At 38.9% G+C, this 27,749-nt stretch overlaps 4 protein-coding genes across 4 annotated transcripts in view; 1 reads left to right on the top strand and 3 right to left on the bottom strand.

Annotated features, from left to right (window-relative positions):
• Positions 1-27,749, bottom strand: part of LOC122694965 (interferon-induced very large GTPase 1-like) — a 1,416,129-nt gene that overhangs the window by 1,003,147 nt on the left and 385,233 nt on the right. The gene's annotated exons all lie outside the window — the stretch shown is intronic.
• The window catches only part of LOC122695260 (zinc finger protein 215-like), a 462,760-nt gene that overhangs the window by 410,502 nt on the left and 24,509 nt on the right, over positions 1-27,749 (top strand). The window lies entirely within an intron of this gene.
• Positions 8,894-9,838, bottom strand: LOC122695088 (olfactory receptor 6-like). The gene has a single exon (XM_043904575.1). It carries the CDS (start codon positions 9,836-9,838, stop codon positions 8,894-8,896), a length of 945 nt encoding a protein of 314 aa, XP_043760510.1.
• LOC122694975 (olfactory receptor 226-like) lies at positions 19,749-20,726 on the bottom strand. The gene has a single exon (XM_043904410.1). The coding sequence runs from the start codon at positions 20,724-20,726 to the stop codon at positions 19,749-19,751; it is 978 nt and encodes a 325-aa protein (XP_043760345.1).

Genomic DNA, 27,749 nt, shown 5'->3' with positions numbered 1-27,749 from the left:
AGAGTTCCTTCTAGTGTTTAATTTGAACCTCTGAGTATTTCTATGTAAGTGTGTGTTTTTGCATTCCTCTCCTGGGCCTTGTAGGAGTGCCTGCATCTTCTCTGTTGTCATACTCTGAATCTACAGATTAGATAGACTCTGTGTCTGTTCCACTGCATCTTCTCTATTGTCATGTTCTGGGTCTACAGATTTGATAGAGTCTGTGTCTGTTCCACCTCGGAATCTCTCACAGTGCAAGCACATTTTCTATGTATGTTAAGATTTCAGTAAGCGTATAAACTAATGAAGGCATTAAAGCAATCCCATCGAATCAAAATCAGATTCACAAACAAGTTCATTCCCCCCCATAGCTACGTCCTGTTACTCCAGGTCAACCCCCACTATAGAGAATAGATTTTTGGTTTCATTCATCAGTTTTCTTTCCATTCCAAGAAATGTTTGTTTTTAACATGAACATCAGTTAAATGATTAGTGAATGTTCTTTGTAACATGTTTTCTGCAGACTGTTTTGTTTCTTTTAGTACTGCCAGTTTTAAACTTAAGTTCTCCTTGAAAAATTCTAGCCTTATTCTGAATAAATTGAGGGAAAAAGAATTTAGCCAGACCTCCGCAGTGATACTAGAAAGAGCCAATAACCCATCAGGGCTGGAAAGGGATTCAGCTGAATTCTGGTATCACTAGTGAATACTAGACCATTAGAAGTGATTTACTAACTGTTAAAGGTACTCTTTGCTTTTGGGTTCATATTTGAGGAGCAAGCTGATCCAAGATTTTTGTTAAGTTTGGTCAAGTAGTGACTTGGAATTGATGTAATTTGGGATACCATTTTAGGGGAATGTTTTTGAACTTTCAAACTGATTATCCCAGACAACTGGTTTACATATCCAGAGCAAGCAAGTCTTATTGGTTCTGCCATCAAAATACATCCTGAATCAGGCCATAGACCATGTGTAGCACTAAGCACCATCCTAATACAAGCTGCTTTTCTCTCTGTCCTGGATTGTTGCAATAGTCTTCTAACTTACTCCCCTGTATTGTTGTTGTACACTACCCCGTCATCTCTCACTCCCTTCTCCACACAGTGTGGAGAGTGACCCTTTTAAATAGAGTAAAATGTCACTCCTCTGCTTAGAAATTTCCAAGAGTTTCCCATCTCACTATTAGCAAAACTACTTGGTCCTATGGTGTCTCACAAGCCTTATGTCAGTTTCCTGATATTGTACTGTACCTGGAAAAGCCTTTCCTGATGACTCTACATTAAATAGCAACTGTTTCTGCTCAGCACTCATTAACCTCTACTTTGCTATATTGTTTTCTTCTTAACACTTGTCATCATCTAACATACTATTTAGTTAGAACTGGACATGGAACGATGGAGGGGTTCCAAAATGGGAAAGGAGTGCATCAAAGCTGTATATTGTCACCCTGCTTATTTAACTTATATGCAGAGTACATCATGTGAAATGCCAGGCAGGATGAAGCACAAGCTGGAATCAAGATTTCCGGAAGAAACATCAGTTACCTCAGATATGCAGATGACATCACCTTCATGGCAGAAAGCGAAGAAGAACGAAAGAGCCTCTTGATGAAAGTGAAAGAGGAGAGTGAAAAAGTTGGCTTAAAGCTCAACATTCAGAAAACTAAGATTATGGCATCTGGTCCGATCACTTCATGGGAAATAGATTGGGAAACAGTGGAAACAGTGGCTGACTTTATTTTGGGGGGCTCCAAAATCACTACAGATGGTGACTGCAGCCATGAAATTAAAAGACGCTTACTCCTTAGAAGGAAAGTTATGACCAACCTAGACAGCATTTTAAAAAGCAGAGACATTACTTTGCCAACAAAGGTCTGTTTAGTAAAGGCTGTGGTTTTTCCAGTGGTCATGTATGGATGTGAGAGTTGGACTGTGAAAAAAGCTGAGCACTGAAGAATTGATGCTCTTGAATTATGGTGTTGGAGAAGACTCTTGAGAATCCCTTGGACTGCAAGGAGATCCAACCAGTCCATCCTAAAGATCAGTCCTGGGTGTTCATTGGAGGACTGATGCTGAAACTGAAGCTCCAATACTCTGGCCACATCATGCGAAGAGTTGACTCATTGGAAAAGACCCTGATGCTGGGAGGGATTGGGGGCAGGAGAAGAAGGGACGACAGAGGATGACATCATCAACTCGATGGACATAGGTTTGAGTAAACTCCTGGAGTTGGTGATGGATAGGGAGGCCTGGCGTCCTGCGATTCACGGAGTCACAAAGAGTCGGACACAACTGAGCAACTGAACTGAACTGAACTGAACTGAAGATTTATTTATACATTTATTTATATTTTTTTCTTCAGCTCTTTGGATATGCGTTTTAATCATCTACCCATTTTCCTTTTGTTGTGCTTATTTTTTATGTTTACTTACATGTTTTTAAATAAATTCATTATGTAAAAGGGATGGCCAATGTTTGTCTTTTATATATTGCAGATATTATTTCTTTTCTGTCATATCTTTAAATGGAATGGTTTGTTTTCCTTTATTTTTGCTGTATAAGAGTTTGAAATTTATATGAAATCAGATCTGTCAATATTTGCCTTAATAGTGTCTTATTTTGGCTTTATTACAAGGTCTTTCTCACTAAAATAGTATAAGTTATTGAAAAATATTTGCACTTCTATGGGATTTTTGTACATTTCAACTTTTATTTTATGTAAAGTATATGTAATTATTTAACAAATAATTTTCTAAATGACATACCATTTTTCCCAGCATGTTTGTTGAACACGCCTCCACTCTGTACTTACACGCAGTACTACCTTTGTCTTCTATCTAATGCCTCTTTTTGTTTTTTTCATTGAATTCTTCAAATTTTTGCTTAATAGCATGCCATTTTAGTTGCTGGTACTCTATTAGTAAGTGTAATATAGCACAAATGTGAGCAATTTTCTCTTTATTTTTAATCTTTAATTGCTATTTAATGCATATCCTTATAAAATTATTCTTTCCAGTGATCATTACAATGATTTTGTCAAATGCTCTTATGAATTCTGAATATAATTTTTAGTATCTTCTTCTAGCCAACAATCCACCTGTAGAAAACTGCTTAAGATCCCTCTCTTTCTGCCTGTGATCTGAGCTCATCTTTGTGATAAGTTTGTAAGTGGCTGTGTGATTCTTTTAATAATTTTTATTTATCTGTCTTTACTTTGTCACTCCTACTAAGTATGTGATGCTCTTTGATTAATTTTTATTCTGCTTGCAGTTGCAGAAGTCTTGGATTATAATATGTGGTCAGGAAATAATTTCTGAATGAACTGATGATTTTTCTCCCTGTCCTTTTCTGAACTGAAGTATCTACAGCTGTACAGGGACAGAGTGGAGAGGTGACTAATAATGTACAGTGGTTTCATTAAAGGAAACAGAGTAACAAGCTTAATGGGTCTAGCACAGAGCCCTATCAAACATTTAAGCTTTGCTTTTTGTTTCCCTCTCCTTCTGTGTGACAGAATCATGGTAAGAAAAAAATGAGGATTTTTGTTTTTTTTTCCAGCCAGACTTATTTAGATTCATTATTGAACCTCTCTGGCTCAGTACTGTATTGGTTAATGCATATCCCTTATTTTATGGTCTATTTCTTAGTCTATACTCAAACCAGATTGTAATCCTGAAGATCAAATCTGGGCAAATAGGATCTCTTTTCTTCTACTTATAATTTGAACTTCTATGACCCTCCAGAAGGAAAAGACTACATAACTTGTTCTGTGCCTTTCAGGCTTTCCTTCACTATCTTGTGCTTAATTTTGCTCCAATTTGTGAATATGTCTTTGTTGTCCCTCTGTGCTACAGGAGTGGGACCAGACCAGATTTTGCCCTGCTTCTCATTTCCCCAAAGTGAATCTATACCATGACTTTGCAAGTAATGTTTTTTTGTCTCAATCATTTAAATGGAGTATTCAAAAAGAGTCTTACACAGATATTCACATTTCTTATTTGGCTTCTTCTTTATTAATCATTGCAGATTTTCTGTTTCATTTTTCAATTTCCAGAAATAGGCCAACTTTTACTGTTAGTAGGAATTTTGGCTAGAGCAGAAAACATTTGTCTAAAATATGGCTTTGAGCGAATGTGAATAGATGTTGTACTCTGTTCTTTCCTTCACAATTGATCAACCTCAGAACATCTCTGAGAAGGAAACAAACTATCAAACACCAATCCAGTGACAGCTGCCTTTCAACCAAGTTAGAATTGGGAAAGATAAAGGCTATAGCATTTGAACAGATAAAATTTACCTGTTTTATCTTTATAAAAAATAAAGAAATTATGATATATAAGTCACCAATAGTTGACATTTCCCATTTGTAGTATTTGGTGATGTTAAGGCTGCAACAGTGAGCTGTCTCCTGATTAGGTTCCCTGGATTTTCTCCTCTCTTTCTTCCTCTATCATCCCTCCCACTCTCAGCCATCCCTGTGGTTTTGGAGATTAGAAGACTGTGTTGGGGAGGAGATAGAATTCCCATTGCAGGATTCCTGGATCCAGGCTTTCTGTGTAGGGGAGCACATTCTTCTTTGTATAGGTTGTCATTGAGCCTCTGACTCAGTTGATTCTCTTGTGCATATTTGTGTAGAGGTGAATCTGCTCATCTTCCATGAGCAACTTGGGCTGTGGCTTACTCTACCTGCTCTATCCATTATTCATCTTCCATCCATTTTCAAAATCTCCCATCTTCTCACAGAACTTCTGTTCTCGCCATTATAAATTTACATTAAAAATGTTTTTGTTTTTTTTTTTTTTACTACTATTTTATCAGACTCTCTGAAGGGAAAGGGAATAATATGTGAGTTCAGTCTGCCATCTTTCTTTGGAACGCTATTGGCTAACATCAGGAATTCCCTGGTGGTCCAGTGGTTAGGACTCAATACTTTCATTGCCACTGGGAGGGGTTCACATACACAGGCTAACATCTCTCTTTCAAAACTATGCTCATCTGCCACCTTATATAGCTACATCTATTGCCCTCCCTTCATCCTTGGCTTCCCAGACACTTTGTGAAGGAATTATCTATGCTCATTCCCTTTACTTGCTCACGTTCTATTCTCTCCTTCCCTCTATTCTCTCCTTCCCGCTCCTGGCTGATATCTGGCTGTGTCGATGTACTTAAACAGTTCTGCATAAGGCCATGAGTAGCTTTCATATTGCTCAAAAAGGCATTTAAAATTTGTTTTAGTGTTCTCCTTATGCTTAGGAATTGTTAAAAACAAAACTCAACAGAGTAAATTTTAAAGATCCCTTAGGTTTTATTCAGTGATCCATGTATGGGTCAGAGTCCAATCTATTAGACAGAAGGGATCTCTGAAGAACAATACAGTGAAGTGATTTTATAGACAGAAGGGAAAAGGAACAACGAGGCTGAACTAGGCAAAAAAGCAGATAATGTTATTACAGGTCACTTTCCTTATAGGGAATGGCAAAAATGATCAGGCAGATTGCCTAACAGGTGCTGATCAGGCAATTCCTGATTGACTGGTATTAAACTCATTTTTGTGAAAGCCAAAACTATACTTAAGTCTCAGTTTTCTGTGTGGGATTAGCATGTGAATCAATCTGGGGCCTGTTGTCTTGTTTTTAACTGAGCCTGTGACAATATTCCTGCTTCTTGAAAATACCTTTGACTTTCATGACAGAGCAGTTTTCTAGTTTCTCTTCTTTGCAAACCTGGATGCACTCCTCTTCTGTTGGCTTTGCATGCTCATCAAACCTTATGCATACATGCAGACTGTAATTCATTATGGCATTGTTGTACAACCTTCCTCATCTACTTTGTTCTCTTACTCTAAATGACCTCTTGGTTTCACGGGTCAACCATATGTGAATTATTGTCTTGTCTATCAAACATTGTATCAGAGTTCTATCTAAGAAACAGAACTGTTATTTTGAATACTATGGAATATGGAATTTATTATTTTATAGGCATTTGATCTCATGAAGCAATAAGACTATTTCCTCTGTGATTAGCTGTGGGTCTAAGTCATGGGGACAGGCACTTGGGGAGGTAAGAGGAACATGACATGTGGGAGGATAATAATAAACAAATCCATCAGGATGAGCTAAAGACAGTTTTGGTCTTTTACAGCCTCCAGTCATCCAATTACCTGACTTTGATAATTCAAGTAATCTGCAAAGGAAGCTGGCACCCTTGGTTACAATAGTAAACTCCTTCCTGGCCCATGAGTTAGAGAAGGTGAAAGAAGGGAGCTGGATGGGAGCTGATGGAGTTGTCGACTGAACCACTGCCCCACATCTACAAGGTGAGTCAGTGATAACATCTGTAAGTTGCAATAGTGTCCCTAATCAACTTCCTACATAGAAGAATAATACAAGGGATATGGCTACTGCTTCCACTCTGCCTTCTAAACCTCACACAAGATATCTCTGTGGTCTACACTAAGCTTGAACTATCAATACACAGGGAAGGAAGTTCTAGAAAATGTAGTTTCAATTTAACTAAGTAGACACAGGACAACCCCATTACAAGTCTTGAGTTCCAGGTCCATAAAACTAGGGTGACCACATAATTTGCTTTTAAAATATGGCATTTAGAGAGTGAAAGGTGATGGGGCAAATGCTAAAACCCTCATGAAATCCAGGTCATCTGTTTTGGAACATGTACTCTAAACCTGCAAATTACCTACTTTAGACTGGACCTCTTGAAGTATTTCCTCCAGGTTCAGTTTCTCATGCTAGTCAAGTTTACGCTTAGCACCATGCTAAATTGTATTAGCACGAGAGACACATTTCTGTGTCAACCAAAATTTCTTTCCTGGCCTTTAGAATTTTTTGTCATGATCAGTTCAGTCACTCAGTCATGTCCAAATCTTTGTGACTCCATGGACTGCAGCACGCCAGGCCTCCCTGTCCATCACCAACTCCCGGAGTTTACTCAAACTCATGTCCATTGAGTCGGTGATGCCATCCAACCATTTCATCCTCTGTCGTCCCCTTCTTCTCCCACCTTCAATCTTTCCCAGCATCAGGGTCTTTTCAAATGAGTCAATTCTTCGTATCAGGTGGCCAAGTATTGGAATTTCAGCTTCAGCATAAGTCCTTTCAATGAACATTCAGGACTGATCTCCTTTAGGATGGACTGGTTGGATCTTCTTGCAGTCCAAGAGACTCTCAAGAGTCTTCTCCCACATCATGGTTCAAAAGCACAGTTCAAAAGCATCAATTCAAAAGCATCAGTTTGTCAAGATGGTCTCTATAATAATGAGCTTTAAATATATTGTTTTCCTATTATCCTGTTTTCCATTTATTTCTACTTTTCCCCCCATAGAATAGTCTCAGTTTAAGTGAGTCTTTGTCTTTAAATTAATATATGGGCTTAGTGTACCTACAAATGGCCTTGTAGTTTAATTTGGGGGCACCATAAATTCTGGAGTTTATCTAAATTGCATCAATTTATTTGGTGATTAAAAGCTTATTTTTTTTTCAAATTCACATTTGAAAGTTTTTAATTATATTTTGATCTCAGAGTGGCATCCAGCTCTAAAAACTTTTTCAGAACAGAGATCAAGGATTGGAAATCCTTAAGTTCAGTAGATCTTTCCTTTGCTAAACAAGATTGTCCTCTTTCTCTCTTCAAAAAGTTCTCATTGATGAGTCAATATTCTATTGAATATTGACTTTTCACTCATATTCAATTTCCATTCTCAGGAAAATTGGAGAAACTTTAAAAGGAAATACAATCCAGATAGGAAAGCAAAGATTCATGGTTGAATGCTAGAAAGTTTATCTCAAATGACTGTTTTATGTTTATAGCGATCATTTAAGAAATATGGATACCTAGAAACTTGGATAAAAATTCAAAAAGAGAAGGAAACCAGATCAGGAAAAGACTGATGTAAGATGAGCCGTCGTCTGACCTAGAAAACAGTTAAACCTGTATCTCATGCATGTGTTAAAAGAAATGCTTAATAGTTGTGATACATGGGCGTAGTCACTCCAGGCATGTGAGATCTTGCTGGATGAGGGATCAAACGCCTGTACCCTGAACTGGCAGGCAGATTCTTCACCACTGACCATCAGTGAAGCCCAATGAGGCAAATTTTATTTGGGCAAAATGAGGTCTGCAGCTGGGAGACAGCATTTCAGATAGCTCTGAGAAAGTGCTCTGAGGAGATGAGGGGTAGAGCTAGGATATAGAGGAGTTTTGCAACAAAGGGCAGGCAGTGGGACACAACAAGGGGTTATTGTTAATTAAAGAAACCAGATATATCAAATTAAGGAATTTGGTGCTTTTCTAAGCAGGGGAAGATGTAAGCACCTAGGATCACGGAAATCATTCCTTTAATATGCACCTCCCATCAGATCAGCAGCGGCATTAGATTCTCACAGGAGTGCAAACTCTACTGTGAACTGTGCATGTGAGGAATCAAGGTCAAGTGCTCCTTATGAGAATCTAACATCTGAGAATCTGAGGCGGAGCCGAGGCAGTGATGCCAGTCTGGAGAGTGGTGGAAAACACAGATTATCATTAGCAGTGAGGTTTGACTGCACAGAGATTATAATAAATCAGTTATTTGTAGACTCATATCAAAACCCTCTCAGTGAGTGACAAGTGACAATTAAGCCGCATCTGGTGGTAGGTTTCACAGTGGCAAGTGAGTTGACATACTTCAATTGCACAGCTGATCTGGTGGCAGGCTTTAAGTCAGAATCCAGACTAATTGTTCAAAGCATACATTTCGAATATGTGGTTTCTACTTTTAAGACTTTTTGAAACATTTGCCTTGCTGCGATTTGTTTTTTAAAGATTTCTGATCTATAGAGTAAGCTAAAAGCACAGAATGATAAGTGTCGTGGGAATGACTTCCTTGCTGGATCAGTCTCCTCCTCAAGGCAGCAGGCCTCAGCTGAGCAGGAAGCACTGGCCAACACCCACTGTCTTTTTGATAGCATTCTTGACTTCCTGGTTCCTCAGACAGTAGATGAATGGATTTAGCATGGGCGTGAGGACTGCATACACAGCTGAGATGAGTTTGTTGGAGTTAAAAGAAGCAATAGCTCTGGGCCGAACATACATGAAAATCATGGCTGTGTAATAAATTATGACTACTGTGAGGTGGGATGCACAGGTGGAGAAGGCCTTCTTCCTTCCCTGGGTGGAGGGTATACGCAGAATGGTGGAGACAATGTAGACATAGGAGAGGATGGTAGTGGTGAGAGGGAAGACAAGAATGACAATAGCCAAAGCAAAGTCCACTAGCTCAGCTGTGGACATGTCTTTGCAGGCCAGTTTGAGGATTGGTGAGATGTCACAGAAAAAGTGGTTCATGACATTGGAGCCACAAAAGGCAACATGTGAAATGAAATAGACCTTGATTACAGATACCATGAAACCACTCATATAGGAAAAAGCCACCAGCTGCACACAATAACCTGTGGTCATGATGACCGGGTATCTGAGAGGGTGGCAGATGGCCACATAGCGGTCATAGGCCATGGCTGCCAGAAGTACACACTCCGTGCAGGCAAGCGAGATAAAGAAGTACAGCTGGGTCATGCAGCCTGGGAAGGAGATGCGCCGTCTCTGCAGGAGGAATCCATCCAGCATCTTGGGGACTGTGACAGAGACATACCAGACCTCCAAGAAGGACAGGCTAGTCAGGAAATAGTACATGGGCTTATGGAGGGAGCCAGTGACCCAGACAGTGAGCATGATGACAAGATTCTCTATTACCACCAGCAAGTAGACCACAAGGAAGAGGGAGAAGAGCAGGACCTGCAGCCAGGGGGCAGTGGGGAAGCCCACCAGGATGAACTCACTCACCAGAGTGATGTTTCTCCCCAGCATGACTAAGAGCTCCGAGAGGCAGGAAGTCATCACAAATAAAGAAGGTGACTATGACATTGGAGAGGAGACCAGTATGTTAGCAAATCAGTCTTTCCTGAGAATGAGACTCATAAAATAACCTCTTGTCAGTATGAAGTAATCTTCCAATGGGAAGCATACATTTCCATCCAAAAAATGTCATGTGTTTCTTATGAAAAACTCCTGGAATCAAAGTGCACTCCCATCCCTTACTCTCACTCACCTGATGAAAGATTTGAGTGTCACTCTCCATGTCATTCCTTACTCCTTTGTCCATCAACATGGACTAGTGGTCTCTCACTGGCTAGTTTCAAATCTCAATTTAATTAGAAAGCCACAGCACAAGACATTTTTACTGCCTGAAAGAAAATGTTTAGGATAATGTCAGAAAAATCTCCAGGGTTTAATATTGGGGTGACCTATTGCCTGTAGTCCTTTGATCCACCACCATTTCTTCACAGTAGAGTCTGTGGAAATTTAAAGAAATGATAAGTCTTGGACAATCCATTAATGACTCTCCATTGCTCTTAGATAAAAGTTCTTCTTATTTTGACCCCTACGTATTTCTCCAGCCTCTCTCTTGGCATCCTCTAAATTGTTTCCATGCTTGAGATATACTCAAATAGTTCTGCTCCTCAAGCACACTGTAATCACTCTTGCATTTTACATGTACTCATGCCTCTTCCTTTTATGCCTTTTCCCCATTTTTATCTGTTGATTCAAGATTCCATCTTGGAGATAACTGCACCAAAGCTGGGTGAAATACTTCAACAGCATTTTCTTCCAATGCACAACCTTCTCATGCATTGAGATTTCTCTCCTTTACATTGTATCTCCTTACATTGTAAACTCAGGGAGATATTGGTCAAAGGGTTTAGCATTCTGGTTATATGATGAATAAGCTCTGGGGTTCTAATGTACAGCCTGGTGACTACTGTTATTAATGCTGCATTATATACTTGCAAGTCGCTAAAAGAATAGATCATATATGTTCTCATCACACACAAAGAAATCAAAATTATGTTACATAATAGAGGTGTTAACTAACCTTATTGTGATAAGTTTTTCATAACATATATGTGTATGAAGTCATCATATTAGACTGCTTAATCTTACACAATGTTATATGTTGATTCTATCTCAAAAAAACTGGGGAAAAAAGACTGTTCTTCAAGACTATGAACCCAATACCTATAATAGTGACTGGAAAACATAAATATTATCAAATATATATTAACAAGTGAATTAATCCCTTTAAGCTGGTGGCAGGAGGCACACACCTATCAGGCTACACATCTTTGGACATCCGTCCATCTTGCATACCCAGGGTGTGTGCTCTGCTTAGTCACTCAGTTGTGTCCAACTCTTTGTGACCACATGGACTGTAGCCTGCCAGGCTCCTCTGTCCATGGGGATTCTCCAGGCAAGAATACTGGCGTGGATTGCCATGCCCTCTTCCAAGGGATCTTCCCAACCCAGGGAACAAACCCAGGTCTCCCACCTTGCAGGCAGATTCTTTACCATCTGAGCCACCAGGGAAGCCCTCATACCCAGGGTACTTTCATGATAAATATATCCACCCTATCTGAGAACACCTGATATGATCCTTTGTCTCAGGTCACCTGGTAGGTCAGCGTCTCTGTCAGCCACTGGGGCAAGCTCTACCTAGAGGGGTAAGGAAAAGGAGGCCAGAGCATACATGAATATACAAGGATAGGCCACCTTGCAAGGCTGGAAGGAAGAGTCATTTGTGAAGTAGCCCAATTACTTTAATCTGTGGCTAAGGAAAGAGGTTGCAACAGGTTTATCTCTTGAAAAGTATGTAAATGAATATATATCTCCACTAAATATCACATCCATCCATAAAGACTGAGTTTAGGTCCCACCTTCAGAATATTGTTCACTCTTTTGGCCAAACAATTTGTCCACCCTACTGTCCATTTAACACACAGAGGGTGGGAGATCAATCAAGGATCATCTTGACAACCTTTTGGATACAGATCTTCTGGCCATGGCTCATGGCAAGGGACAGAAAGATGAGAGGCCGAAATACATATTGTTTTTGCCACTGCCTCCTTTCCACAGCAGTACATGTCAGCAGACCTCTGCATTGCTTGCTGGATAGAAAGGGATTATGTCTCACCCCAGGGCCTCCAATCAACACCTTTCACCCGTGACGTAGTTCATTTGTAAGCAGTTCTCAGCCTGTCTCTCAATGCCTTTGACCTAATGTTTTTCTTTGGGAAAAACAACTGGCTCTGATAGCAGAAAGGAGTGATATTCCCCACATTCTTCAGTATGTAGAGACTTTCCTTCGGGGCTTGTGTTAGTGTAACACTCTATATGCATTTTCACTATATGCCACATAATTTCCCACACTTACCTTTGCAGATGAGTCATCAGCACTGACTTTAGAGTCAGAAAAAGGCTACCAGCTATGTCATCCTAAACAGAATATTTAAGAGTCAGGTACTTCAACACCCACTGTTGTAAAAGAACATAATGTTAATAATGCCTACCTTGCTGGTTTGTTGTGAGGATAAATGTGATAATGCATGGATAAGGCACTAGACTCATACATGCTACTCACATGTGTTTGTTTAAACATGCAGCCTTTTTCATTTTCGGTTTCATTCTTACTCGCTTTTTTTTTTTATGTTATATTCTGGGGGAATGAGGTAAGCCAACTTCCTGGGGAATAGGATTATAGCATCTTTGAAAAGCTCTGAGTTGCAGATCACTCATGCCTCCTTTCTTATCTTCTTATCCTATGTTGCTTTCATGTATTTAATCATATTGCCATTACTTCATATTCTCCTCCATGTATTTGCCACAAATGCACCTCTCAGCAGACTTTATTTTGTATCATAGAGAAACACAGAATTCTATTTTCCTTTTTTTCAGAACTAATAGCCCTGAGCTCTAGAATCTCTGTGGTGCCTGAGGAAAAAAAATCCTTTCATTAAAGTATAGAATTTGTTTTCAGTCTTTTGTATGCTCATTCTCAAGAGAAAACATAGACACCAACAGACTTTTTCCTGGAACAGGAAACATATCTTTTTTGCCCTGGTCCAACATCCAAAATCTCTCAGCTGCCCAAATGTGTACTGGATCTTCATTTCCCTACTCACTCCCCCATAATACACTTTCCCCCATCCAAAAATGATGCCTGCAGTCACTTCCCTAAGCCTCTCCTCATCTTCCCTGGAACTTCTTCAGGGATCAACAAATCTCACCTGGTACCTTCAACTTCTCACCAGGATCCACCTTCCCTATCTTCAAGAGTGAAAAATTCTGCAGACATTTGCACTCATCTTGAGAAAGCAGGCTGGCTTGCATATTTTTGTACTTCCTGGAGATCCATGTCTGGTCTCTGCTTAGACTGCCTGATCAGTATTGCAGCCCTGAGACCAGAAGACTAGAGCTGAGGCAGAATATGTTTAACACTCACCCTCCCTTCTTCCCACGGGACTCACTCACATAGTCTCTCTTGGCTCCAGGGAAACTCTGTGCTGCCAAGATCATGTCCAGGGAACCTGGACAGGGAGGTTGACTCTCCATCCACCTATCTATTCCTCTTCATCCTTGAATATATTTAACTGTACCTGTAGAGAGAGTGCGGTCCTTTTTTCTTCCTACTATATGCAAAGTAGTGCAGCACCAAATTACTCAAAAATCAGGACAAGAACTCTGAGTCAGTTAATAAGGTAATTAATACATTCATTTGTTCATTCATTACAAAAATCACATCCTGCTTTTATTGTGCTCTTTTTATGTACAACTCAATGTGCTATATACATTTTTTGGAGTAAAATTATGTAGATCATGGTTTCTGCCCTCTAGGAACTTCTAATATTCTAATTGAAGTTAGAAGTACATACTGTAATGAGTGTGGTATGTGATGTGTGACAAAAGAGAGGTGCAAACAGTGTTCTAGGTACACCAACGAGAGAGAAATGGTTTCTAACATAGGAATCTAGAAAAGGCTTCATCAAAGAGGTGTCATTCCAGACTCATCGCAGGAAGGTAGCAAGAAAATAATGCAATGAGAAATAATTTTGGTCCATCAGTCAGAAGGTCTAGTTTTAATGTAGATTCCATCATTTTTAAGATATTTGACCTTAAAAAATTATCTTTATTCCTCAGGATTTTATCCCACAAAACATGGTAATAATAATTCCCTTGTCACTATCATAGTAATATTAGCTTCAGAAGTAATATGAATATGAGTATGTATATGAAAACAGCTCTAAAACTGCTTTGTGATAAGTATACAAATGTAAATATTACCTGTGTTGGAATATGAACCACAGTTGAGATTTGATCAGAAGAAATGATGTGAGAAGGCTTTCAGTATAGAGAGACACACACAAGAGCATGCAGCGGAACGATGGCAGAAGGTAGACAGGTGACCACAGAGTCCTCTGCCTTGGGTTGCAGGAAGCACTCAGTCATCTGATGAGCATTTGAAAAGTATGTACTGTGTGTGAGGAACAGTGCAAAATGACAATCCCTTTTGTCTGTCAGGGCTTCCCTTGTGGCTCAGCTGGTGAAGAGTCTACCAGCAATGAGGCAGACCTGAGTTCGATCCCTGGGTTGGGAAGATCCCTGGAGAAGAGAAAGGCTACCCACTCTAGTATTCTGGCCTGGAGAATTCCATGGACTGTATGGTCCAAGGGGTAGCGAAGAGTTGGACATGACTGAGTGACTTTCACTTTCACTTTTGTCTGTCAAGTTATCCACAGAAGAGTGAGCCCACAGAATCTCTGCCCTTAATTGTGCCTCAGTAGTGAAGAAGATCCCCTGGAGAAGGAAATAGCAACCCACTCCAGTATTCTTGCCTGGGAAACCCTATGGTTGGAGAAGCCTGGAAGACTACAGTCCATGGGGTCACAAAGAGTCAGACACAATGGAGCGACTTCACTTTAACCGTAAAATTGAGAATCAAGTGCTAGAAGTTTTGCAAGAACAAAGGCCCAGGAGATACATTTGTATGTCTGTGAATAGGTGGATGAAGGGAGTGAAACAGTAACCTGAAAAAAAATGAGAAGTTCTAGAGAAATAAACTTCTAAAGATCCTAAAGGATAACATCTAGGCAGCATCTGTCTGTTGTAACTTCTTGTCATTTAAGGCAATACTAGTGATTTGTTCTAAATAGGATATATAACTTGTTCCAAATTACTCTTTTCCATCCTGCCTGAGAAGAATTCACATGAATCTGTGATATAGCAACCCCTCCTAGGTATATTGGCAGGTATATGTGTGATCTCAGAATACACAGATAACATAGATACGATGTGACAACCAGCAGTGGTGGGTTCATTTACATTGTTTGCACTTCTGTGGCTAGGCCTTAAGGGAAAATCAGTTTCCCTTTCGAACAAACCAAATACAGTATGTCTTCCTGTGCCCAGTCGTTCAGTCATATCTGACTCTTTGCAATCCCATGGGCCACAGGCTGCCAGACTTTTCTGTCCATGGGATTTTCCAGACAAGAATATTGGAGTCAGTTGCCATTTCCTACTCCAGAGTGTTTTCCTACCTATCTCCAAATACAAGTCAAAAATGATGGATGTTTGTAGTTTAACTTTGTTTTTGCCCAGTAATACAGTCAGGCAAGAGTTTGTTTCCAAGTGACTCACTGAGCAGTGTCAGCATTTTATCTCAAATAAAAATTATTTTTATTATTTATCATTTATACTATCCGCTCATACCACACTACCTTCTATATCAGGAAGTCCAATAGAAACATACATGTTTTGTTCTTTAAAAAAAGCTAAGGCTGGACCTAGCCCTTCCCCTACCCCATCCATTCATATTCTTTGTCTAAAGGCATGTGGTGAGTTGGCACTATTCTAGAAATCTATATCACTGGTGTTCAAGAAATGAGACTATGGAACATGAAAATCAGGAAGGTATTATCCCCCTAAGGAATGACTGTAAGAGAAAATGAAAACATCTGTATTAGCCCTATAAGCCCTCTTCTCTGCTTGCCTGCCGCAAATAGTGACAACTAAAAGAGCCGGGATCGTTAGTTAGAGCTGCTAAATATATAAAGCAAAAATAGCATCGTTTATACTTTATTTTACCTCTCCTTTATCAATCAGCTAGATTAAAACAGCATCAATTGCATGAATTTCATGAGAATTAAAAATCCAGAAAATTGTGAGAAAGTTAATATGGAGTCACTGAAATCAACTGAATCCTATTCAATTATTTAGTATAAAAAGACTGATAATGTGTTCCTTTTTAAGTAAACTTTTTATTTTGGAATAATGTTGGATTTGCAGAAAAGTTTTAAAGAGACTTCTCATATTTTACTAGTTTGTTTCTCCTAATATTATCATCTGACCTTACAGTATACACTTTTGAAACTAAGAAAGCAAGACTTGTACATGTTTTTGGTTACTAAACTCCAGGTTTTATTCATACTTCGCCAGGTTTTCCATATTCTTTTTACATTCCAGGATCCAATCTGAGATATCACATTCCTTTTAGGTGTCCTGTTTCTTAGTCCCCAGGATCTGATAGTTTTAGTCTTTACTTGAATTTCACAGCTGTAAGGGATTCTTAATGTAGCAGGATAGGGTATTTAGTACTATAGAAGGAGTTTATTCAAAATTGATGGGAACCAGTAGACTTTTTTGAGGACAAAAGCTATCTCTGTTGATCCTCACTTGCTGTGTAGATATTTGTTGCCTCTGGCCGCTCTCAATATCTCTCCTATCTGAAAGATCCTGTCTGGATCCAGTACTCCTATTTCCTATAATGATGAAGGAGACTGGAGACTTCCCCCAGACAATACCCTGGCCAAAGGATATTACAAAAGAGCCACATCATTTATCAAGATTTTGAAAAATTTTTAATTACAAAGATGATCTGAAAGAAATAGGATCAAATGTAATAAGAATTTTTTAAAAGTCCTCTCTCTAGGTTTATAGACAAATAATTATATCAATGGATGATGAAGAATGCTTATCTGATAATTAATAGTTCATTTGAAAATCTTAGGTTTGGAATATCAAATTCAATATCAGTCATGAGGATAATATGACTGTGAACATACAGTCCAAGTCAGGAGAAGTGTCAGTCCCACCAGAGTTAACATTGACTCAAACATCTCAGTTTTGTAATCGAAAGATAAACAAGTGCAGGAGATTGTGCTAACCTTGTTTCCTACACCTGAAATATTTGGTTTCAAATTTTGAAGTCAGAATTAGAGGTATTTTTTACAGTAAAAAAATTTTAAAAAACACACATGCTTTATTGTAAAAAGCTTGGAAGAGAAAGAAAAGCACAATAAAGGAAATCAACATCACAGGCGTTTACTTCCTGCTAATTGGAGTTCACTGATAAGGAGGCTCATAAAATAGCTACACTATTGATGCCCAGAAGAGGACATTCCCTTCCCAAACCACTACCCAATTTCAGATATTTATTCGATGGCAGAGGTAGAAGATAGATTTTTGGTGAACTGCATATCTAGTCATTTATCAATTGTCATAGCAAGACACTTATAAATTTATGTAACTTTTAGCACAAATAGATGTGAATATTATATTAAAATTTTTAATAAGTAGAGATTAGCTAATAATGCCTAATAATTACATTGCTAGTAGCCTTTCATATACTTTTAAAAATCAAAATATAGTTGATTTACAATATTATATTTGTTTCAGGTATACAATACAGTGATTCAATATTTTTATATAGATTATAGCTTTTCATATGCTTTGTTAAGATGTAGACAAATATAGGAAAGTAAATTGCAACAACACAAGGCCCCTACACTTGCAGAGAGAAGTAGCGTATTGTTCTGAGTCTTGGGTGATTGTAAGGAGTTACATTTCGAAAAATCACACTGACATACCCTTTAACCATCTCTCTATCTAGATGAATAAAGTTCCATATTTTATTGGCCAAGAAATGTTTATTTAAATAAATATGCTGGTAATAATACCTTTGCCCAGAATGCAGTTTATAAGAACAAGGGGTTCATTGCATAATACTGCTAATATTTCAGTCAATTTTTTCTTCTGCTGCTGCTGTTGCTAAGTCACTTCAGTTGTGTCCGACTCTGTGCGACCCCATAGACGGCAGCCCACCAGGCTCCCCCGTCCCTGGGATTCTCCAGGCAAGAACACTGGAGTGGGTTGCCATTTCCTTCTCCAATGTGTGAAAGTGAAAAGTAAAAGTGAAGTCGCTCAGTCGTGTCTGACTCATAGCGACCCTATGGACTGCAGCCTACCAGGCTCCTCCGTCCATGGGATTTTCTAGGCAAGAGTGCTAGAGTGGGGTGCCATTGCCATCTCCGATTCCTTCTAGTCATATTTAAATAAATGAACAAATAAGACTGATGCTATTTTGTACAGTGTAGTATTTTGATATTATTCATAACCTAATATTTGCATTTATTATATTAAGAATATTTTTCTGTCATTACCTCTATTTAGATTATAGTATTTTAATGCCTGCATGATATTTCAGTTAATGTATAGAAGAAAAATTAATTAATCATTCTTCTGTGGAAGTTTAGTATATTTCCATATTTTTCTTATAGTAAATACAAATGTCTGTATTTACGATTAAGAAATTTGATATTTCTTAGTCAAATATTTGTGTTTCAAATGTTTTCAATATTTTTAGCATTTATGATACATATTGCCAACTTTTCTTCCAGCAAGGCTGTGCCACTTTGTACCTATTTGTATCCTGGCAAGATGTGAAAGGTTTAGTTTCTGAAACCTGCAAAAACTACCTATAGATGTTACACACATGCTTTGCCTACATGGCTCCAAATTATATTCCTTTACTATATTTTTTTATACCTATCATGTGCTAAACACTATCTGAGCCCTGCTAATAAAGTGATGAACAAACAAATGTGATCTCTGGTTCCTTGGAGCTTATAGTCTAATTAGGGAGACTGAGTATTAAATAAACAACTGCCCCCAGTCACTAGTTCAGTGTGGGCACTGACCTTGATAAATCAGGAAATGAAGCTCTGAACCCCTGTAGTCCAAGGGGTGATATATTGCCAATACAAAAATTCACTGTTTTGTGTCTCCCTGCCTTGTAATTCACACACTAGAATGATCAGTTATGGTCCCACTCCTTCAATCAGTATCCTCCAGCTAGAAGAGTTCTCATCCAGAAATCTCCTGATGCTTTTCTATAATGAAGCCAATGCTTCCTTGAATGGCTTTTCTCCTTCTGCTTCCCTTTTTTGTATCTTCCGTCTCAGAACTAAAATTCAGTAACAAACCCATGAAGAGCCACTGAGAAAGATGCTAGTTCTGAGAAAGATGCTATTGGAGTTCAGTCGTGTTTTATGCTCATAGTCATCCCTTCCCATCCCACCGGGATACACGCTTCATGGACCTGTTCTATGTAAATTACAGTAGAGCAGACAACATGAGATCAAGTTCTAGCCTGTATGTTAAGACCTTGTCTTGAAGAAATCCAACTTCTAGCTTCTAATTCACCTCTCTTCCGTGTTCTGAATTAGTTCTTTGGTGGTGCCTTGGAAACTCTAGTCCCTAATTTAGGCTCTAAGAGCTCTTCTGCTTTCTTAGAAGACGTAGATCCTAAGTTTAAGAGCTCTGCTGGTGGTAGTTTAATCACTAAGTCTTGTCTCATTCTTGTGACCCCATGGAGTATAGCCCACCAGTCTTCTCTGTCCATGGGATTCTCCAGGCAGAATACTGAAAGGGGTTGCCATTTCCTCCTCCAGGGGATCTTCCCAACCCAGGGATCAAACCACTTCTCCTGCCTTGCAGGCGGTCTCCTGCATTGTAGGTGGAATTTTTACCACTGAACCACCAGGGAAACCCAGTTATTTATCTAAGATTTAATACCTCCCTTCTACTTGTTGTGCTAGCTTTCCCAGGCTTAGCTAGCATCATGCCCCTGGTGCAGGTGTAGAGTATGGCGTAAGGCTCTCTTTACTTCTTGGTTGCGCAGGCAGTAAATGATGGGGTTGAGCAGTGGTACAATGACAGCATAAAGTACAGACACCAGCTTGTTGGTGTCAAAAGCTGAGAGTGCCTTTGGGCGGGCATAGATGAAGATACTGGCTGCATAGAAGATGACCACCACAGTGAGGTGAGAGGCACAGGTGGAAAAGGCTTTGTGGCGCCCAGCAGCTGAGGGAATGCGCATCACAGCACTGGTGATGGCCATGTAGGAGGCTCCAGTGACAGAGAGTGGCCCCAGTAGGATAAAGATGGCCAGGACAAAGTCCGTAAGCTCTGCTGTGGACATGTCAGTGCACGAAAGGTTGAGCAATGGAGAGACATCACAGAAAAAGTGGTTGATGATGTTGGGGCCACAGTAAGAGAGGCGAGAAATGAGGAAAACTTTGACCATGGAAATGCCAAAACCTCCAGCCCAGGAGCCAGCTGCCAGCTGCACACACAGCTGGCCGCTGACAATGACGGGGTAGTGGAGAGGATGGCAGATGGCCACATAGCGATCATAAGCCATAACTGCGAGGAGGACACACTCGGTGCAGCCCAGGCCCAGGAAGAAGTAGAGCTGTGTCATGCAGCCCTCAAAGGAGATTTGCTGTCCACGGCCCCGTTTGGACCCAACAAAGCCAGCGAGCATCTTGGGAATAGTGACTGTCACATACCAAATCTCCAGGAAGGACATATTAGCCAGAAAGAAATACATGGGTTTGTGGAGGCTGGGGTGGTTCCTGATTGCCACAACGATGAGTGTGTTCTCAGTCAGCACCAATACATAGGCTAACAGAGAAAGGGCAAATAACAGTGCCCGCAGTGATCCCGGAGCTGGGAAGCCCAGCAACACAAACTCACTCACTCTCCCACTCTGGTTCTTCCTCTCCATGGTGTCGGTCATGCCCATCGCTTTTCAGGGGAGAATAGAGTGTGTTCAGGAGGCAGCAGCAGAAGCTCAGTCTTTCTCTCGCTGGGTTTATAGTCGCAGAGTGCAATGTGAGTAGTGCATGTAATTCATCACTGAACTGAAGCCATTGGTTTCTTCTGTAATCTGGAAATGAGCTAAGACAAAAATAGACAGAAATAAACTACCTTGTATTGGAATAGGATGGGAGTGTATTCTGGCCCTTGGAGAAGCATGGATTGATAAGCACCAGTTGGTCCCTGAAAAACATAGATCAAAACCAAAAATATTAAGAGTCTTAGCTGCTCTGAAGTGAGAGTTTGTCTATGAGCTGCATCATGACTCCATTTTGAAGAAATAATTCATATCTTAAAGGCATTATGATAAGTAAAATAAACCAGAGAGAGAAAAACAAATACTGTGTGTCTCTGTTTTATATGAAATCTGAAAACATCAAAACTGCTAATAAGTTTATACCCGAGTTTCTCTTTTCTTTATGCTTTGTGAGCAGTACTTGAGAATTTCTCAGTATTTGAGCCACTCGTCAGGCTCCTCTGTCCATGGAGTTTTCCAGGCAAGAATACTGGGATGGGTGCTTTAATGCAATTACAAAGTGTCATATCCCTGGCTTACACTTCCCATCACTCCCATTCTTATCATCCACACCCACCACTTATTTATTTCAAAAGTATTGGTGGATCAAACACATTCCAGACTATAGGCTGAGTTGTGGGAGAGAAAAGGTAAATAAGACATGGACCTAGTCTTCAAGGAGCTTGTAATCTGGTGGTAGAGACATGTCTTCATCTTCTCATTCCTGAAAGTTTAATCTGCCACACCTATTCTTATACTATATACTATCTTCATAAATGGGAACTTCTAAATTATAATTGTCATCAGAACCTTAACTTTGACCCTTTATTCTCAATACCTACCTCATGTGTGATTAACTGTGCATTTGACCCTTTTGGCCTTAGATATTCCTGTGTATCTGTTAATCTCTTCTGCCTTCACCTTTGATGCTCTGCACATTTGAAAATAAGCAAATACATTTAAAAGATTAGGCTCCTCGTTGACCTTACTGCCTATAGTCTCTCCCCTAAAGCTTAAATCTGAGCATTTCATTCCCCTGCTTAAAACCTTCCATAGTACCACATTGTCTACACAATCAAGTTCAAGCTATTTCACAAGGTGTCACCAAACAAGGTGTCATCTCTTGTCACAGCCTGCACTGTTTTTTATACCCTGCAGCTCTTGGCATACAGCACCTAATGTATCACCTAATTCCTACTTAACTTTCAAATCTTGACTTATGTGGCATCTCCTCATAGAAACATTAGTTGTCCTTTCTTTCTTTTCTTTTTCACTGATTTTTTTAAGGTTCCTTTCATTACTATTTCCCTAATATTAGAGCCTGGGAAAGCCCATATATCACTTTTACTGGTTGTGTCAGTGCTGCTACTGCTTAGGTAGATATAAAATAAAAGAGGAACCACATGCCAAATATATCCTTACTGGTATAGCAAAGAGTGGATATAATTCCCTTGATGTCACATAGGCCCCTCAAGCATAACATGTCTAGAAAATTTTTCCTAAGTCTATTCTTCCTCTGTCACAATGAATGATATTAGTTTCTCTGCAGTATGTACCATACCAGAGATCTGGAAGTTTCCTATATCTTCTATACCTATTCTACCCACCCCAACCCCACAACTAATCCAAGTTTTATCTAAACTCCCTCTTTAATTATCTCCTAAATTTGTCCCATTTCTACTGTCTTCTCCTTAGTCCTTTATACCAATCAGGTCCTTGTTATTTCTTGACTTATTTTTCAACAGCCTATTACCTGGTCTTTTTTCCTCCAACCTCAACTCTTATCAGTCTAATTTCTACTTGTTTCTAGAGTGAAGCTTTATACAGCCGTCTCATTCCAAGAGCATTTGGTTTCGGGGAAAACATACAAAATCCCTCAATAATGTGTCAAAATGTATTCCCTTTAACTGTCCTGCAGTAATGTCTTAGAAGACTATTTTTCTTTTCCTAAACATATTGTGCTATTCTCTCTAATTCTGTGATTTGCTATATTCTTCTCTGTCAAAATTGCTCCCAGGAACAAAGAAAGAAAGAAAAAATAAACTGTTCCTAGGCATTATTTACCTTTCACATTTTAGTTTCTCAATTATCATCTTCCAAAACTACCCATATTTCTACAGATAAAGATTATCTACAGGTATTTTTGTCTCTTCTTTTGACAGTGATTCTTATTTTAGGGTCTGCTTAAGAACTAAATGGTAAAGGTATTACAGTGGTTGTAGGGAGGTGTGGATGGAGGGGGAAATGGAGAAAAGAAAGATATGGGTAGAACAGATGAATTAGAAACGATAGGAAACAAATATAAAGAAACAAAATGGATGGAAATAATTGAATAGAGAATTTAAATGAATTGCCAGAAAATTTGACAGAATTGGAATGACATGTAATGAAAACAGACATTGAATATAGAAGAATGAGTAGATCTACAGGGACAAGATAGAATATAAGGAAGTTAGATTAAGAGTGGAGAAAGTGGACCTTCTGTTGACAAAAAGGATGGTATTTAGGTAAAATAAATGTGCTATATGGATAAGAGATCCAATGAGAGAAGAGTAGGTGAAGATAAGTATAATGTAGAAAGAATTAGGAATGAGAGATCATAAGAGCTAAAGGGAGGCTAGGCAGAGTGTGCATAAATACGAATGTGTGGAAAAGATAAAGAGAATTACATTGATCTAAGTATCAGAATGGACCAGATGTGGGAAATGCTGATAAGGGTTTGGGTTTTATTAGATGTAGAGGCAACTAGGAAGATGGATGTATTGAGTAGAAAGAAAACATGGGAGAGTTGACCATTGAAGAGGAATAAAGCAAGTAACAAAATCCACTTACTTTATTTAGATGTCTTTGACTCAGTGTCTTCCCAAGATGACCGGCTGGCTAGGAAACCACTTAAAGAGCATATATGAAGGAAAATTAAAGCATCTGAACAAAGAAAGATGCTACAGAGACTCCACCTTCTCTTCCTTCCATGGTCAGAGAGCTCTGCCCCACCAGGAAAGTTTCTTTTATCTGCACCTCCCTCCTGTAGTCTCCACTTCGCCCTCCTCCTTCTGATGTTTGTGATGACTTTACAGCCAGAGCCCAAGAGACCAGTAGAGATACAAGGAAAACAAAAAAAAAGTGAAAGAGAGAGAGACTGGGATAGAAGACAGGAAAAGGGTGTGTTTAAGAAACAAGGAATAGAAGTTTATCAGAAAAGTTTATCAGAATAGCAGACGGTGCTCACAATACTCCTACAACCTCGTAGCTTCTCCCCTTGCTCTCCCTTTCCTTCTTTCTATCCTGCCACTTTCCTGCTTTGGCTTTTGGCCAGGCAGCCTAAAGCTCAAGCTTTAGGCTCTAGCTTAGCTTTAGCTCAAGCTTTTAGCTCTAGCTCAAGTATGTAATCTTGGGCAATTTACTTAAACTTTGTGAGCCTTAGATTCCTAACCTAAAAAATGAGAATGCTGCTGCTGCTGCTGCTAAGTCACTTCAGTCGTGTCCGATTCTGTGCGACCCCATAGACGGCAGCCCACCAGGTGCCCCCATCCCTGGGATTCTCCAGGCAAAGAACGCTGGAGTGGGGTGCCATTGCCTTCTCAAAAAAAAAAAAATGAGAATAATACACCTCAAAAAGTTGCTAAGAGAAATAAATGTCATGATATATAGACAATGCTTGGAACATGCTAGGGTCTCAACAATGTTACAAAATTTCTTCCTTTATCTTCTGAACTCATATGGGTGACATCTCTTATTAATAATTCCATGATGTCATAGAAGGAGCACTGAACTGAGAGTTTCTGGGTTTTAGTTCAATGTTTTTAATTTATATTCTGTAAAATAAGGATTTTTTTTATATATCAGTTGATTTGCCATAAAATGATAATAACATATTTTACAGATGTTTTGAGAATTAAATAAAACAAAATTTGTGAAAAGGTTTGTCACAATCTCAGTCCCTAGGAAACAGTGTAAGTAGAGATTAATAATGTGGTCTCCATCATCACCCTGCTTGTTTTCAACTATGTGACTTGAAAAAATTGTTTAACATCTCTGCTTCTTTTTTCTTACCTGTAAAATGGAAATGATTCTAATATCCATCTCACAGAATTGTGAAGATTAAATATATGGATGGGAGTTTCTTAGAACAACACCTGGAACATAGTTTTTCTCAAAAAAAAAATGTTAGCTAGGGTTCAAGAATTATTTGTTGAATTTCAGCCTGTTGAAACTAGAGAAGAATTATTAGTGGGAACATTTGAGATTCAGAGAAGGGTCTTTGAGATTCTGAGTTTGAGAGATTCTTTTAAGTAACTGGGAGGAAGCAGTTCCCAATGTTTGAATAATCAGGACAAAATAAGTATGATTGGACAGTTGTCATTATCTGGTTTAGTGTGCCATCCATAAGCCTGACTAACTCCATGATAGGAGCAAGAATCAGTTCTCCAGGAACAGAAAAAAGGCTGAGAAAGTCAAGAGGAAGTAATCACAAGAACATGATGCAGCAGTGAGGAGAGAAAGAACATCTACAAATAATCTTAAAATGAAAACCTAATTTTGAGTGCCATAGACATTGTATTAAACCCTATTTTGAATAAAGGAAAATATGTATACACATAAATATTATTGCCATGTTTATTGCCATGCTGTTAGTTAAAAACTGTCAAAAGCAACAGTTTCTTGAATTAGCATTGATTTGGTTGATATGGTAGTATTATTTAAATGAGGAATATTTGCAAACCTCATTAAGACTTAGAAGTTGATGTCAGTTTGCCTTTGGTGATTATTATCAGCCAACAGACCACACCAATAGGTTAAATAAAACAGCCATAATCATTTCAATATATGTATATTTAAAAAAAATAATTTTATTTATTTATTTATTTTTGACTGTGTTGGGTCTTCACTGCTGTGTGGACTTCTGGTTGCAGTGAGCGGGAGCTACCCTCTAGTTGCAGGGCACAGGCTTCTCACTGCAGTGGCTTCTCTCATAGAGGAGCACAGGTTCTAGAGCATGGGCTCCGTAGCTGTGGTGCAGGGGCTTCGTTGCTCTGTGGCCAGTGGAATCTTCCTGGATCAGGGATCAAACTCGTGTCTCCTGCACTGGCAAGTGGATTCTTTACCTCTGAGCCACCAGGGACGTCCCAATATATGTTTACTATGAAATCCATTTGATAAACATTCATGAGGATAAAGGGGATACGTCTTTAAGATTAAAAAAAAAGGTACAGGTTTAAATTTCTTCATTCAAAACAAATGGGGCTCTTGAACTTTTCAGGTTTTAAAAAGATAATATGCTGCATACACCATATGTTTCCTATCACTTCCAAAGAGTTCCATAATCAAATGCATCAATATATCTACACTTCCCAGAGAATCTGCCTGCAACACGGGAGACCCGGATTCGATCCCTGGGTTGGGAAGATCCCCTAGAGAAGAGAACTACCCACTCCAGTATTCTAGCCTGGAGAATTCCATGGACGGTCCATGGGGTCACAAAGAGTTGGACATGACTGAGCGACTTTCACTTCACTTCACTTCAATATATCTACAGCAAAATATATGACTATACAATGTGAATTAAATAAATAAATAATCAGTTTATAACAGGTTTTTAAATCCAATGTCTTAAGACCCCAAACTTAGGAAAAACTGCTCAGTTTCAAAGCTGCTTGGATTTATGAATTGCAGATAAAGGCTTATGGAACCTATCCCTATTTATAAACAAATGTATGTGCCAAGTGGAAAAATGCCAGGTATGTTCTTATGAAAAAATAAGATGGCAAACATATTCTTATTCCCCATTATTTCATGTTGCTTTGGCAATTTTTGTAATAAAATATAACCTGAAAAAAGTGAATAATAAATATTGAAAAGATAGATATAAAATATTTGCATGTATGATTATACTTAAGAAAAATAAGAGTACTTAATGAAAAACTATTAAATAATTGTAAGAAATAGTACAGAAAGATTCCATGTACCCTTTGCCTATTTTCCCATTTGAAACTATGGTACATTATCACAAATGGTATATCCACATGGTAATATGTAGGGTTGTTGTCATTGTTCAGTCATTCGTCATGTCTGACTCTATGCGACCCCATGGACCGCAGCACGCCAGGCCTCCCTGTCCTTCACCAACTCCCGGAGCTTGCTCAGACTCATGCTCATTGAGTCAGTGATGCCATCCAACCATTTCAACCTCTCTCGTCCTCTTCTCCTCCTGCCTTCAATCTTTCCCAGCATCAGGGTCTTTTCCAATGAGTTGGCTCTTCACATCAGGTAGCCAGAGTATTGGAGCTTCAGCTTCAGTATCAGTCCTTCCAATGAATATTCAGGTTGATTTCCCTTAGGATTGACTGGTTTCATCTCCTGCATTCCAAGGGACTCTCAAGAGTCTTCTCTAGCACCACAATTTGAAAGCATCAATTCTTTGGCATTCAGCCTTCTTTATAGTCCAACTCTCACATCCATACATGACCACTGGAAAAACCATAGCTTTGACTGTAAGTAGGATACAGAATATCTTCATCACAAGAGTCTTCCTATTGCCCTTTGCGGGCAGACCCATTTCTATTCTGACCTCTACTCCTTCCTTAAGCCCTGGTAACTGCTATCTGTTCTCCATTACTATAATTTATCATTTCATAAATATTATATAAATGGATTCATATATTATATAATTATGTGCAATGAACTTTTTTCCTTAGCATAATTTTCTGGAGATTCATTCAGATTGCATGTATTCATAGTTCTTTTTTTTTTTCTTTAATTGCTGAGTAGTGCTACATGCTGTATATACTTCAGTTTGTTTAAACATGCAACAGTTGAAGACATCTGGGTTGTTTCCAATTTATGTTATTATGAATAAGGCTGCTAAAAACATTTATGTAGAAGTTTTTATGGGACAAAAATTTTACTTTGATTTTGAGATAATTAGCATTAAGT

The sequence above is a fragment of the Cervus elaphus genome, chromosome 1 (genome assembly GCF_910594005.1).
Source record: "Cervus elaphus chromosome 1, mCerEla1.1, whole genome shotgun sequence".
NCBI classification, from domain to species: domain Eukaryota; kingdom Metazoa; phylum Chordata; class Mammalia; order Artiodactyla; family Cervidae; genus Cervus; species Cervus elaphus.
This window is presented reverse-complemented; position numbering and strand designations above follow the sequence as displayed.

Bases quoted from the DNA above. Each gene is read 5' to 3' on its own strand.
- LOC122694975 (XM_043904410.1), bottom strand. From the start codon at position 20,726: ATGGGCATGACCGACACCATGGAGAGGAAGAACCAGAGTGGGAGAGTG.
- LOC122695088 (XM_043904575.1), bottom strand. From the start codon at position 9,838: ATGCTGGGGAGAAACATCACTCTGGTGAGTGAGTTCATCCTGGTGGGC.